At 36.6% G+C, this 15,090-nt stretch overlaps 1 protein-coding gene across 1 annotated transcript in view; it reads left to right on the top strand.

The window, feature by feature from the left end:
* LOC150088348 (tau-tubulin kinase homolog Asator-like) overlaps window positions 1–15,090 on the top strand; it is a 439,131-nt gene that overhangs the window by 199,706 nt on the left and 224,335 nt on the right. The window contains exon 4 of the mRNA XM_090369460.1: window positions 8,018–8,232. Coding sequence (XP_090225586.1) covers window positions 8,018–8,232 — 215 coding nt within the window. The remainder of the gene's footprint in view (window positions 1–8,017; window positions 8,233–15,090) is intronic.

The following is a 15,090-nucleotide window of genomic DNA, read 5'->3' as shown; positions in this document are numbered from 1 at the left end:
GTAGAGACAGCATAATTCAAATAGAGCAGAAGACTATTATAAAGTATTATATGAGGAGCAAGGGAACAATGTCAGCAGTGGGAAAGATGGATCACAGATTAGCAACACTTACGACATACGTGATATGCATCCTGATGAGGTAGAATGTGCATTGAAAAAAATGAAAAATCAAAGAGCCCTGCATCAAGATGAAGTTACTGTAGAGTTGTAAAAATTGGGAGGAACAGACATGACACAGAAACTGGGAAGACTCCACAAAATACATTTGAAAAGGCGTGATGCCTAAAGAGTGGAATAATGCAATCATAATTTTTATGCATAAGAAAGCAGATAAATCATAAATTGGAAATTATAGACCAATTAGCTTGTTGTCCCATATCTACAAGTTTTTCACAAGGGTGATTACTAACAGATTAGAAAGAATACGTGATGAGAATCAACCAAAAGAGCAAGCTGGCTTTAGGACAGGATTCTCAATTATGGATCACTTTCATGTAATATCACAGCTAATTGAGAAGGCAAATGAATATAAAACTTCATTATGCATGGCATTTGTTGATTATGAAATGGCATTTGACTCCATATAGCATAAGGCAACGTTTCGGGCACTGGAAAGACAAGGCATAGATGTTCTGGTCTTTATGACTTTGGTGAAAATATATGAGAGTGCTACCCCCTTTATTAGACTAGCAAATTTAAAATTCAGAAAGCAGTTCTACAAAACGTTTCATTAACTCTGAAGTTGTTTAATTCTGCTCTTGAAGAAGCTTTCAGAAGATTTGACTGGTTGCAGAAAGGAGTAAATTTGTGAATGTAGAGTACCTTAACCGTTTACGAATTGCAGATGACGTTGTGATCATAAGCCATGACCCCAAAGAGTTAGAAGAAAAACTTATCTTGAACAAGTCATTAGCTGTAATAATGATAAATTGCTGGAAGTCAAGATTCTTCTCTTGACTGGAAGTCAAGAGAAGAATAAATTTCAGATGGGTAGCATACAGTAAAATAGTCACATATTGAGGAGCTATATCCCTTTTTTTCTGAAACGTAAAATAATGAACGACTGTAACTCCTCACCACAACTTATGGAAGTGAAGCTTGTGCATTCCCAAAAGAATGGAAGAGAAGCTGAAAACTACACAGCGAAGAATGGAAAATTAAATTAGGAATCAGACTGTTGGATAAGATTGTCACACTAGCAAGGCTTTTGTGGATTTATTGGATGATTGTTTTCTGCAGCAGCATGTCCGAGAGGCAACCAGAGAGAGAGAGTAATACTCTTGATCTGGTTATCAGTAGCGATTATTCGTGCATTAAGAATTTGCAGATAAAGGAACCACTGGGTGGCAGTGATCACGGTGCAATGATGTGGGATTTACTTAAAGATATTATTACCATCAGGGGTAAAGTGAAGGGATTTTACTTCCGTAAAGGTAACTACAGTGGTCTCAGAGGGTTTTTAAATTCTATACAGCTGGACTAACTGATGATGTTACCAACACCAAATTGTAAATGGGAAGCATTCAAGGAATTAATCGTGGAAACTACTAGTCCTTTCATACTGATTAAGAAATACTGTTCAAGGTTTAAGCCTAAATGGATATAAGATGAAATAATGAGACTGGTAGCAGAGAAGAAAAATGCATGGGGTCCATATAATTTATCAGGCAACTCAGAAGAATATGGTAGATATAAGCTAGTCTGTAATCAAGTCACAAAGGAGGTTAGGCAAGAAGGCAGATTACAAAGGCGGATTATGAGAAATCTTTGGCAAAGGATGCTAAGAAAAACAGCAAGGACTTCTGTACTTATATAAACTCTAGAAGGAAGGGGATGAATCAGAATTTTCTACTTGATATGGATAGATGGTTCAACTGTTGATGGTCCTGCTCAGATAGCTGACAAACTGAATGAGTATTTTTCATCTACATTCACGGATGAGGAATTCTGTATGGAAGTGAAGGACAGAAGCTTATTAAACTCTTAACAGGGAGCTTAATGATTTTGCAATAACTGAGAGCAAAGTGGAGGAGAATTTTTTGAAGTTAAACATAAGAAATTCACCTTGTTTGGATGGGATCTATCCAGTTATATTAAAGGATTTGGCAAATAAATAAGCAAACCCTTTGCCATAATTATGAGAGCATCCTTGGACTCAGGACAAGTCCTAACAGACTGGAGATGTGGAAATGTATCCTGAATCCACAAAGGGGGATCAAAGGGCGACACAAGTAATTACAGACCCATTAGTTTAACTTCTGTTCCAGTAAAATAATGGAGTGAATGATTAAAGAAGCATTGCAGGATCATCTAGTCGGGACTGCAGTAATAGTTCAGACACAGCGTGGGCTTGTTAAGCAAAAGTCAAAGTCTTGTCTGACAAATTTTATTGGATACTGTGATGAGTGTTACTAAGGAACTGGATGCAAAAAATAATTTTGATATCATATACTTGGATTTCAGGAAAGCTTTTGATACTGTTGCGCATGGAAGATCACTATACAATTTAGAGCGGTATGGTATTAAGGGCAGGTTGCTACATTGGATAAAAGGTTGTTTCGGTGGGAGAAGACAAAGTGGTAATCAATGGACTAATGGACTCTTCGTGGATTAATGTTATTAGTAGAGTTCTCCAGGGTTTGGTGTTGGGCCTACTGTTGTTTTGTATATTTATCTATGATATTGATGAAGGTATATCAGGCTTAATATCCAAGTTTGCAGATGTTACTAAGATTGGCAGGGCTGTTAATGACAGTAATGATGGTATGCATCTGCAGCAGGATCTAGAAAAGTTGGGCAGATTGGCTGAGAAGTGGCAACTGAAGTTTAACCTTGAGAAATACAAAGTAGTGCATATGGGTAAAAGTAACCCCAGAGAAATGTACTAACTGTGTGGTACTACACTCAGTGAGGAGAATGAAAAAGACCTTGGAGTAATTATGCAGTCAGATACGAAGTTTTCTGAGTGGTTCAGACAGGCTGCCAGAGCAGGTCATGGGGTGTTGTCAATGATATACAAGAATTTTGCTAGTAGAGAAAAGGTGATTATCCCTTTGTATACGGCAATAGTCAGGCCACACCTTGAGTACTGCATACATGTCCGGAGGCATAGTTTTTGGATGAATGTAGAGTTGTATAGGTGACTGCAGAGAAAGGCTACAAGAATGGTGTGGGGAACGAAGGGATCCTATTACCAAGAGAGGCTTAAGTTCTGCAATTTGCAGCATCTGGAGACTAGGCAACTGCGCGGTAATCTGATTGAGGTGCATAAAGCCTTGAATGGGTTGTGCAGGCTCAATTCTGATGAGATCGTTCCTCTTGCTAAGATTACGAAGCTGATGGGGTCATAAATTCAAATTGAGGAAAGAATCATAGAATTGATGTGCAGAAATTTGCCTTTAGCCACGGGTAGTTGATTGCTCGAACAAATTTCCATCTGTCATTGCGGAAGTTGATAGCCCAAATAAATTGAAGGAGGAACGGGACAAACCTTTAGAGGTAATGAATGTGTGAAATGTTTTTTTTTTTGGCTGATGCTACATTGGTTTGCTTTCCTGTATCACATGCCTTCTGTGCTACAACATGGATCAGACAGCACACTCAAGTAAACAACATTCTTATCAAAACCAAAGAAATGAAATGGGCTTGGGCAAGACATCTGTCATCCAACCAAGTTGATAGCACTTAATGCTATCAACTTGGTTGGATTACAGATGGACTAAGAAAATAACAGAATTATATAACCAAGAGGAGCTAACAGAAAACTTGGAAGATAACAATGGAGATGGACAGATGAAATTCAAGAGTTCTTCGGCAGTAAATAGATGGCCGTTGCACAAAACAGAAGGAACTAGAAAGTTGCTGGAGTGACTTTCATCCTGCAGTGGATTGAAAATGGCTGATGACGATGATGACCTGCCTGTGTTCAGGTAACACCTGCGATCAAGTTACATGCTTTACGTGATGATAGATATTGAATATTTGCATATGGATGTTGTTGGCATCGACCAATTTGCATAATGATGTGTAAAGCAGATAATTGGATTTAATCCTTTCTGCAGTACATATGTATGCTTATGTTTTTTGTGGTTGGTCTTTTCCTAATACCATTGTAACATTTTTCATGGTTGTTTCAAGTACAGCAGACTCTCGATTAACCCAGATTGGATTAACCAAGACACTTCGACTCCAAATTAAAATAAAAAAAAAAAAAATCAACCAGATCAAAAAATTCGAGGAATAACTAGAATAGGTATAAACAGATATTTTGCAAGTCATAAATAAATGACAAGCAGAATTATAAATCGTCATTGGGAGATTAGTGTACCTATTATCTTGCAATCCCCGCTATCTTCACATCCGCCGCTGAAAAAAAAAAAAAAAAAAAGAGACCAAATGTTTAGTTTGTTTTAGTGCATCGCATCGATTGTTGTGTTCTGTTGCAGTGCAAAAGGACAAATTTTGTTTTGTTATTTAGCATTAGTAGAGGCATATGATGCAAGAAAGCAAGCTTATGCAGCATCAGCCAAAAAAAGACCGCTCCCATTTGACCCCTCCGTTTGTTCCAAATACCTCTCTAGCTCAGCCTTAAATTTATTTAGGCTGTCAACTTATACAACAAAAGATGGAAGTCTGTTCTACCAACCAACAAAATCGATTATCTGGGATTTGTTTTTTACCCTCTATCCCTGAAAATCGAGTCTACTGTATGTATCAAATAAATTGTCTATTTATTTATGAATGAACTTAATCTTTCAGTAAGTGCTGCCATCTCTTATTTGTGTTTCTAAGTAATTGTAGACAGTTTATAATAGAGCAGCAAAAAAAAAAAAAAAAAAATTTCAAAAATCAAAGGACAATAATGTGGCTTTCAGCTTTTATTGTCCAATTACAATAAAAATCCCCTGCATCTTGTTTTCCAGGCTGCTGTTCATTCCAATAGAAGCAGTGCAAGATTCACTTTCACCTCTGCCAGCGGCTACTGTTAATCTATTTGTCCATGTATCTCCTCAAGCGAGCAGTTTTCTGACCCACCTAACACTGTCTTTATAGCATCAGCAAATATACTTGCACCCTTTCTATTTAAGCGTATCCCATCCCTGTAGAAGCAGTCTCTCCTGTTAACAAGCTCAGACTAGGCTGAGAAAAATTCTATTCCTTGAGCCTTGCAGAATCTCTCCAGTGTCAAACGGATCAACAAGACTCTCATCATATACTCCCTCCTATCGTGTATGGGCAGAATTGCAGACACTTTCAAATTCAGCACTAATTCACGGCTTTTTTTTCAACAGTGACCTGTATTTGTTAAGTAATTCCGCCGGTCTCTTACTCTTAATATCATTAGTGCCAACGTGTACAACAATATCACGTTTTGTGCCCTTAAAAGATGATATCCGCTGTACAACGTCATCAACCTTTGCCCCTGGCAGAGATACCCTGGTCCCGTTCCGCCTATCCTTTTTACATAGCATGTTCCCCATTTACCTGACAATAGAGTTACTAACAACTACTAGTTCCTGTGTGACCAGCACATTCTGCCTTGGGGGTTGCCGATGTGTTGCATGATCATCAAGTGCAAGCTTTAGCGTTTATGTGGGCAGCTGAGAGCTTGATGGGCCCCCTCAATTTAAATCCTTCGAGGGCAATCCACCCTGTCCTTCAAACTGTCATATAAGCCCATAACAATGCTGAGTTGTTGCCTCATTTCCTTACATCGCGCACACACAAAGACATCTCCCTTGGCAGTATCATGTCCCGTACCTGATTGCTCCACAAACATCAAGCAAGCAGTGCATTTTAAATGGCTGTGATTCAGAGGGCAACTGCCCCCCTCAGTTCTCCCCTGAGCCACAGCACTCCATTTAGCTTGAGCCTTTTGCTTTGCTGCTCTGGTCTGAGTCATGATTTTGATTCAATTTCAATAAAATTTCAATTTCAGTACAAAAATTATAACCCTAAACTTGTATCCCAACGCAGTTGTAACACTATATATCTATATATTTTTTTTCAGTATCAAGTATTATCTTCACGTTTCTTTATATAACTTCCGTATCAGTTATGTATTAATTAATTATGTTACGTTTGCAAAATCTAATTTGTTATATTTAAATAGTTAAAAAGTACAATTTAATTGACAATGAAGTTCAACAAGATTAATAAATTTTACTGATTAATTGATAATATTATATAATATACTAAGCTAACGCTATCTAGTTCGGGATATAATAATGGCGGCAAGTTACGAACGGTAAATCTACGAACACTTAAGTATTAATTAACTTCCAAACTCTCGCTGTCTCAATTCAGAATAAACCAAGGATCTTGACTAGGTCTGTAAGCTACTTACAGAAAATAATTTAATATAACAATTTGTCAACAAAGTGGCTAATTATAGCTAAAAACTTCTCGTTCGCCAGCTCTGCAAAATTTTTAAAACACATGGATTGGATACCCTTACTGATGCTAAATAATAACCTACAAAATCTCTGTCTAAGTTTAAATTTAAACTAAGTATTGTAACTAGGAATATAATGCTCTCTAGAAAATAAGTTAATATGCCAATTTAAGCCAATTTAGGTTAATAAAACATAAAACTTCTCTATTTTCCTGAGCCGTAAAAATTTCGCTTAAACAAGGCTACTCTTGTTCCCACTAGTTTGAATGGGAACGAGAAAAAGTGCCATCACATTTCATTATTATCATAAGATGTATTAGTGTATAGGAAAAGTTTGAGAAGTACAGTCAAAGCTCCATCAAGGAATCGAATCCAGAAGTCCCGAATAGTTAAAGGATTCAATATGTTAAGCTAGTTTAATTTTGAGTCTTGCAGGTGTTATCCAAGAGCATATAATATTTAGAAGATGGTAATTAGAATGGTTGGTAAATAAGTATGAATAAGAAAAAGTGCCATCATATTTCATTAGTATCATAAGATGTATTAGATGCATAGGATATTATTGTCATGCTGTTTCCAGAATAAGAAACGTTCAAAGAAATTGCCAGCAGTTGTTTACTCCTTGAGAAAACATTTTTAGCATAGTTTTTAAAGGCCTGGAATTGAACCTGTTGCTAACAAAAGATGTTTCTCAAGTCCTAGAGCAAAAATTGTTGCACTAGATTCTAGCATAGTTCTTAAGTCAGCATATACAGGGTGTATCATAACATGTGGAACCTACTTCAGGGGTGGATTTAGGACCTAAAAACAATAAAAAAAAATAATAATGTAAACATGGGTCCGATTTCACCTTTTTTTGAGTTACAGCCATTTTTGTGTTCCAGCAGTTCTTTCTACAAACTGAGTTAGCATAGCTGGCACCATTCAGCTGCTTACCATCAGTTCTCAATATCCTGGCCTTGCTGTAGTTACATAAACAAGAATCCATAGTGTTCTTTGAGTGATTTCAGTTAGTTCTCCTGCAAAAAAGGGCACTACATTTGGAGCTTGTTATTAACACTTGGATACTGTGCATTTGCTGTGATAATGGAAGCTTATTCAAATCAAAAGGTGGCAGACATGCATCTCATGTATGGACTTGCTAGATGCAATGTAGCCAAGGCAAGATGTCTGTATGCAGAAAACTTCCCCAGTTGTTGTACCAAATAAGACATTTCAGAGAATACATGAATGCTTTGCAGAAACTGGTTCATTTAGCACCAGATTTCATATTAACACCACTAGCACTTGTTTCCACAAGCAAGAGAACACTAGGAATTAAGGTTTGTGTTCATTTAAAACTGTGTTATTACTGATATTTCATGTATTCCATATTTATGGTTTATGTATAAAATGCATAAAGTGAACTTAGTCAGTAATCATACTAAATGTCATCAATGCCTTTTTATTTGATTTTATGTGGTTCTGACTTTTGTAAGGATTGGGAACTCGAACCTTACGTAAGTTGGGGACTGTCTATATTTGACTGCTGAATACTGAAAGCTGCTTATTTAATGATAAGCTGAAAAATGGTACTTTTAATCATCCGTTCAATATTTGGGTTCATATGTCTTGTTTTTCTAGGCAAGGAACATGTCTGTCGATTCATTGGTTGTGGACGCAATGATAGATTTAATTATGTTGTTATGCAGCTTCAGGGAAAGAATTTAGCAGAGTTACGTCGAAGTCAGCCCCGTGGTGCATTCAGTCTTAGCACCACTTTGCGCCTTGGGCTTCAGATATTAAAGGCTATTGAAAATATTCATGATGTTGGATTTCTGCACAGGGACATAAAACCTGTAAGTAATACATATTTTTTAAAAGAATATTGATGACATTTTTAAACATGAATTGGCATATACATGTTTGTTTAATTATGATGTGCATTTTTTACCCTGAAATTTTTTTGATCATGGTGCATATCTTGTTTATGCTTTGATGTGTGATCATGTTGAGAAATCAGAGCTACTGTTTGCAGGCTGAAAAATTCCACAGAGAAAAGAGTGACTTTAGTTAGAGAAGATCGATTTTACTAGTCTTCTTAACATTTAAGGTTTCTTTCCCATATTCATCCATTCTCCACCCAGCCATCATGTAACATGTACTCTTTAGCATTTATTTATGGGTTCCTACCCATGTGTTTTCAAGCTTCCCTTTGTTAACTTTATTTTCCTCTGAGTAAGATTGAGAAGTTGTGTTTGAGAAGACATCTTTTATAGATGGATTTGAAAGAACAAAGAGTTTGCAGGTCTATTGTAAGGGTGGAAAAACTACTTCTAAAACAGACTAAATGCTAAAAATTGCATTTAGAGCAAGCTATGGGCAGAATGCAACCAAAATTTGAAAAAAAAAAAAAAAAAAAAGAAAAAAAAAAAAACCTGACCTTTGCTGAAGAAGATCATGGAAATCCATATATAGGCAGATCAAAGGAAACTGCTGCTCGATTTAGTTAACTAATTAACCAAGGCAGGCATAGTTGCCTCCCTGGTTAGGACATGTAGAACTGTCTATACCTCTGTCCTACAAGTTCTATCTGATTCACTACCTTTAGACTTACATTTAATGTACCGTGGACTTACTTCATTCAGAAAGGCCTCCCTGCAGAATTCAATCAAATTCATGACTTAGCAGAACAGCAGAGATTCTCCTATGGAACCTGTCAGTGGACTTTGAATGAAAAACACTTACTATGTGACATCGAGGAAAATTTTTGTGTATGCTGACTCTAAATCCAAATTTGACACTTGTAAGAAATTTGTTCATTAGCATTAGCATTAGCATTAGTAGAGGCATATGATGCAAGAAAGCAAGCTTATTCAGCATCAGCCAAAAAAAAAACAAAAAAAAAAAACACACCACTCCCATTTCACCCCTCCGTTCGCTCGAAATACCTGTCCAGTTGAGCCTTAAATTTGTTTAGGCTATCAACTTCAACAAGTGATGGAAGTCGGTTCCACCAACCAACCACCCGCTGGCCAAAGGCAAATTTCCGCACGTCTATCTGATATCCGTCCTTCCTCAATTTGAATTTATGCCCTCTGAGCTGATTATTCTGAGCAAGATGAAGAATCCCATTGGCATTGAGCATGCTCAAACCATTCAAAGCCTTATACACCTCTATCAGATCACCTCACCAGTGCCTAGTCTCCAGACTCTGTAATTTGCAAAACTTAAGCCTTTCTTCGTAAGAGCAACCCTTTGTTACATTCACTAATCTTGTTGCCCTTCTCTGTACCCGTTCCAGCAGCTCTACATCCTTCTTGAAATGAAGCCTCCAGACCTGTATACAGTACTCAAGATGTGGCCTAACCATTGCCTTATACAAGGGAATAATCACCTCCTTATCCCTGCTAGAAAAATTCCTGTATATCATTGACAAGACACCATGAGCTACTCTTGCAGCTCGTCTGCACTGCTCAGAGAACTTCATATCTGCCTGCACAATTACCCCCAGGTCCTTTTCATTCTCCACCACTGTCAGTGTAGTACCGCAGAGTTGATACGTTGCTCTGGGGTTACTGTTTCCCATATGTAGTACTTTACATTTGTCAATGTTAAACTTCATTTGCCACCTCTCAGCCCATCTGTTCAACCTTTCCAGATCCTGTTGCAGCAGCATAGCGTCAGTGGTGTCCTTAACAACCCTGCTAACCTTTGTATCATCTGCAAACTTGGACATTAAACTTGATATCCCATCATCAATATCATTCATAAACACCGAAAACAACAACGGACCCAACACTGAACCCTGAGGAACTCCACTAACATTAGTCCACGTTGAGCAGTGTCCATTGATTACCACTCTCTGTCTTCTGCCACTCAACCATCCCCTTATCCATAGCAGCAATTTGCCTCCAATGCCACACTGCTCCAATTTGTGCAGCAGTGTTCCATGTGCAACAGTATCAAAAGCCTTTCTAAGATCCAAATATATAATATCAAAGTTATTTGCTGCATCCAGTTCTTTTGTGACTACGTCATAGTATCCAATCAAATTGGTCAGGCAAGACTTCCCCCTAACAAAACCATGCTGCGTCTGAGCTATAACTGAATTCTTGTCTAGATGATCCTGCAGTGCTTCTTTAACCAGTGCCTCCATTAATTTACCTGGAACAGAAGTTAAACTAACAGGTCTATAATTACTTGTGTCAGCCTTTGATCCTCCTTTGTGAATTGAGGTTACATTTGCACATCTCCAGTCTATGGGTACCTCCCCTGAGTCCAAAGAAGCTCTCATAATTATGGCTAGGGGTTTGCTTACTTCCTTTGCTGCCTCCTTTAATATAACTGGATAGATCCCATCCACCCCAGATGCCTTTTTTATGTTTATCCTCAACAATCTCTCCTCCACTTTCCTCTCAGTTATTACAAAATCATCCAGCTCACTGCCAATGTTTACTTTACCTACATCATTCTCCTTTCTGAATAACTCCTCATGTGTGAATGTAGATGCAAAATACTCGTTTAGATTGTTAGCCACCTGAGCAGGATCCTCAACTGTTGAACCATCAATATCCAGTGGACCAATCTGATTCGTCCCTTTCCTTCTTGAGTTTAAATAGGTAAAGAACTCTTTTCTGTTTTTCTTTGCATCCTTTGCCAAGGATTTTTCGTAGTCTGCCTTTGCCTGCCTAATCTCCTTTGTGACTTGGTTACAGACCAACTTATATCTATCATAGGCTTCCATGTCACCCATTAATTTGTATGTATCCCATGCATTTTTCTTCTCTGCCACATGTCTCATTAGTTCATCTGACAACCATTTAGGCCTAAACCTTGAACAATATTTCTTAGTTGGTATGTAAAGCCTGGTAGCCTCCAAGATTAGTTCCTTGAATGCTTCCCATTTTGAGGGAATATTTGGGTTCATATGTCTTGTTTTTCTAGGCAAGGAACATGTCTGTCGATTCATTGGTTGTGGACGCAATGATAGATTTAATTATGTTGTTATGCAGCTTCAGGGAAAGAATTTAGCAGAGTTACGTCGAAGTCAGCCCCGTGGTGCATTCAGTCTTAGCACCACTTTGCGCCTTGGGCTTCAGATATTAAAGGCTATTGAAAATATTCATGATGTTGGATTTCTGCACAGGGACATAAAACCTGTAAGTAATACATATTTTTTAAAAGAATATTGATGACATTTTTAAACATGAATTGGCATATACATGTTTGTTTAATTATGATGTGCATTTTTTACCCTGAAATTTTTTTGATCATGGTGCATATCTTGTTTATGCTTTGATGTGTGATCATGTTGAGAAATCAGAGCTACTGTTTGCAGGCTGAAAAATTCCACAGAGAAAAGAGTGACTTTAGTTAGAGAAGATCGATTTTACTAGTCTTCTTAACATTTAAGGTTTCTTTCCCATATTCATCCATTCTCCACCCAGCCATCATGTAACATGTACTCTTTAGCATTTATTTATGGGTTCCTACCCATGTGTTTTCAAGCTTCCCTTTGTTAACTTATTTTCCTCTGAGTAAGATTGAGTTGTGTTTGAGAAGACATCTTTTATAGATGGATTTGAAAGAACAAAGAGTTTGCGGGTCTATTGCAAGGGTGGAAAAACTACTTCTAAAACAGACTAAATGCTAAAAATTGCATTTAGAGCAAGCTATGGGCAGAATGCAACCAAAATTTGAAAAAAAAAAAAAAAAAAACCTGACCTTTGCTGAAGAAGATCATGGAAATCCATATATAGGCAGATCAAAGGAAACTGCTGCTCGATTTAGTTAACTAATTAACCAAGGCAGGCATAGTTTCCTCCCTGGTTAGGACATGTAGAACTGTCTATACCTCTGCCCTACAAGTTCTATCTGATTCACTACCTTTAGACACATTTAATGTACCGTGGACATTCAGAAAGGCCTCCCTGCAGAATTCAATCAAATTCATGACTTAGCAGAACAGCAGAGATTCTCCTATGGAACCTGTCAGTGGACTTTGAATGAAAAACACTTACTATGCGTCATTGAGGAAAATTTTTGTGTATGCTGACTCTAAATCCAAATTTGACACTTGGAAGAAGTTTGTTCATCATATCATTAATCAAATCTGTCATCTTAAGAATTCTGTTGAAACCTGGTTAGTCTCTTAATCTTCCCTGGTCTTACAGACTTATCACTTATCTTATTTTGTTAAGATCCCAGAACGTTTGATTCTCGCTTTGCTTCAGGCACAGACAGCTATTCTAGTAATCAGTATGGTTTTTGTTCTGGAGTTGGTACTGAAAGTGCCCTTGTTACTCTTCTGAATTTCTTTAAAGAATATTCTAAACATGTCTTGGCAATTTTTATTGACTTCAAGGGCACCTTTGACCCTTTTTGGTGGGGAGTACCCTTGAACATCTTAGAACTCTGAACTTCCCTGCTAACCTATACAATCTTATTAGGAATTATTTTTCAGATAGATCTGTTATGGTTACATCAGATTTTCACACACTTGCCTGGAAAGTATTGCATGGATGTTCACAAGGTTCTATTCTTGGACTCTTGTTTTGGAACCTTGTTCTCAACCAGTAGTTGCTAAAGGTTTTCCCAACTGTTCATCATTTGCATATGTGGATGATTTAGTCCTTCATTTTTATGGAAATTCTCACCATTCATTAGAAGAACATGTGAATTTTGTTCTTCAACTTTGATTTGTCAACTCTTGGTAAACTTACTATTTCTCACAGTAAAACTTGTATGATGGTCTTCAAAGGCATCCTTTCTCCAATTTGTCCTCTTCTCATAAAAAGTTAATGGTAAATATCTCCCTTTTGTAACTACCACAAAATTTCTTGGATTACTGCTTGATAATTGCCTTACCTTTCTTCCTTGTATGAATCATGTCCGGTAAAGTTAGAAAATTTGTCTTTCAAATCGATCGTATTCCCCATCAGGACAGATCTGAACCATAAGATTTTGCATACACTGTACAAAGCTGTTGTTTTACCAATTACCACTTATGCTGCAGCAGCCTAGTTTAGATGCAATAAATTGCTTACAATTCAATCCAAGCTTGGTTCTATCTGGCATAGTTTCCTCCCTGGTTATGATATGTAGAACTGTCTCTACCTCTGCCCTACAAGTTCTATCTGATTCACCACCTTTAGATATTATATTTAATGTTCATTCAGAAAGGCCTCTCTGCAGAATTCAATCAAATTCAAATTGATTTGTTCTCCATTCCTAAACAAGAAAAACAATGAATTTTAAAAATTCTTCGTGATTGTTGGCAACTTCACTGGTCTGATTTCCAAAAAGGTTTAATTACAAAATTATTTATTCCAGAAGTTGCATTTGTTAATGAAAACACTTGTAAATGGTTTTCTGCCAGCTTGTTTTCTACCATTCTTTTAACAGGACATGGTTCCATAAATTTTCAACTTGTATATATCCATCTTTTTAACTCTGAACTTGGTCTTTGCAGTTTTGTCGAGGATTCTACCCATGTTCTTTACCTTTGCCCTATTTACTATGAATTTTGTTCACAATTACTGTGTCACTAGTCCTGTTACTCCCAATCTGGAATCTGCCTTCATTTCCTCTCCTACTTTCTTTCACTCATTTCAGAATTTCTCATGTCTTTCTTAAAAGAAGACAGTTATTGCCTGAATTATAAACCTATTTTGCATTTATCAATCAATACCTATACTTAACTTTCTTAAAATCATTCATAATTCCCAAATTCTTTCAGTACCTCACCAAGCTTCTCCCCTAAATTTGTTAAATTCTTAATTTTAAGGAATATATCCAAAAATTTACTTGTTGCTATCAGCCTGGTTGCACAAATTGTATAAACTGTGACATTCATTTCATTTCAACTGTTTTCTCTGCATTCTTTTTACTGTGAAATTTGACATTTTATATATATGTTCATATTTGTAAATAGTGATTAAGTTTATATTAAAATAACACCTTTGTTTTCTTTAGATTTTGTGGTAAAGTATGCTCTTTACTACCTTCAGTGTTTATTGGATTCTAATCAAATCCTGAACTTGATGAACTGTCATGGATAATAATATAACTTATGTCATTTTGTTGAACACCTGTTTATGTCTTGGACTGAAGAATCTTCTTCATTAATTGTTGGACTAGACATTTATTAACTTCAATGGTTAAAACCAATTTTTTTTTTTTGAATATGTAATAATTTCTTTTGTATAATTCTCTGTATATTTTGTATAATTCTCTGTATATTTGTATAATTCTGTATACTTTTGTATATTTTGTGTTTGTATAATTTTTGTATAATCTTCTGTATAATTTATTTTGTTGCAAACAGTTTGTGTAACTATTCCTATAAGGTTGTATTGTTTTCTTTATAATTCCTTTTGTCGCAAACAATTGAGTGATGCTTTTGCTTAACTATTTCAGGTTATCTCTCTCTCTAAATGGTTCCCCTGTTATTAAATAAAAAAATTATAATGTAATCTAATCAAAGTTGCCTTCAAATTTAATTCCTAATTTAACCTGATGGTTTTTCTCATGTTTTCTTTTTTATTTCTGTCTTCAGGCTTGTTCTATTTAAGTCTGCCTTTCTTGTCCACTTCTCTTAACCATTCTCACCCCGTTATTTCCTACTGGTTTGCCTGGTCTTGGACCACTTGGAATGCCTGCGGGATTTTGCTGGCACTTATTGGTATGGCACTACCTCCAGCAGGTGTGGAATA

The sequence above is a fragment of the Mastigoproctus giganteus genome, chromosome 3 (assembly GCF_048544385.1).
Source record: "Mastigoproctus giganteus isolate SK-2022 chromosome 3, ASM4854438v1, whole genome shotgun sequence".
In the NCBI taxonomy this organism is placed as follows: Eukaryota; Metazoa; Arthropoda; class Arachnida; order Uropygi; family Thelyphonidae; genus Mastigoproctus; species Mastigoproctus giganteus.
The sequence above is the reverse complement of the archived record's forward strand: the minus strand, read 5'-3'. Positions and strand labels throughout refer to the sequence as shown.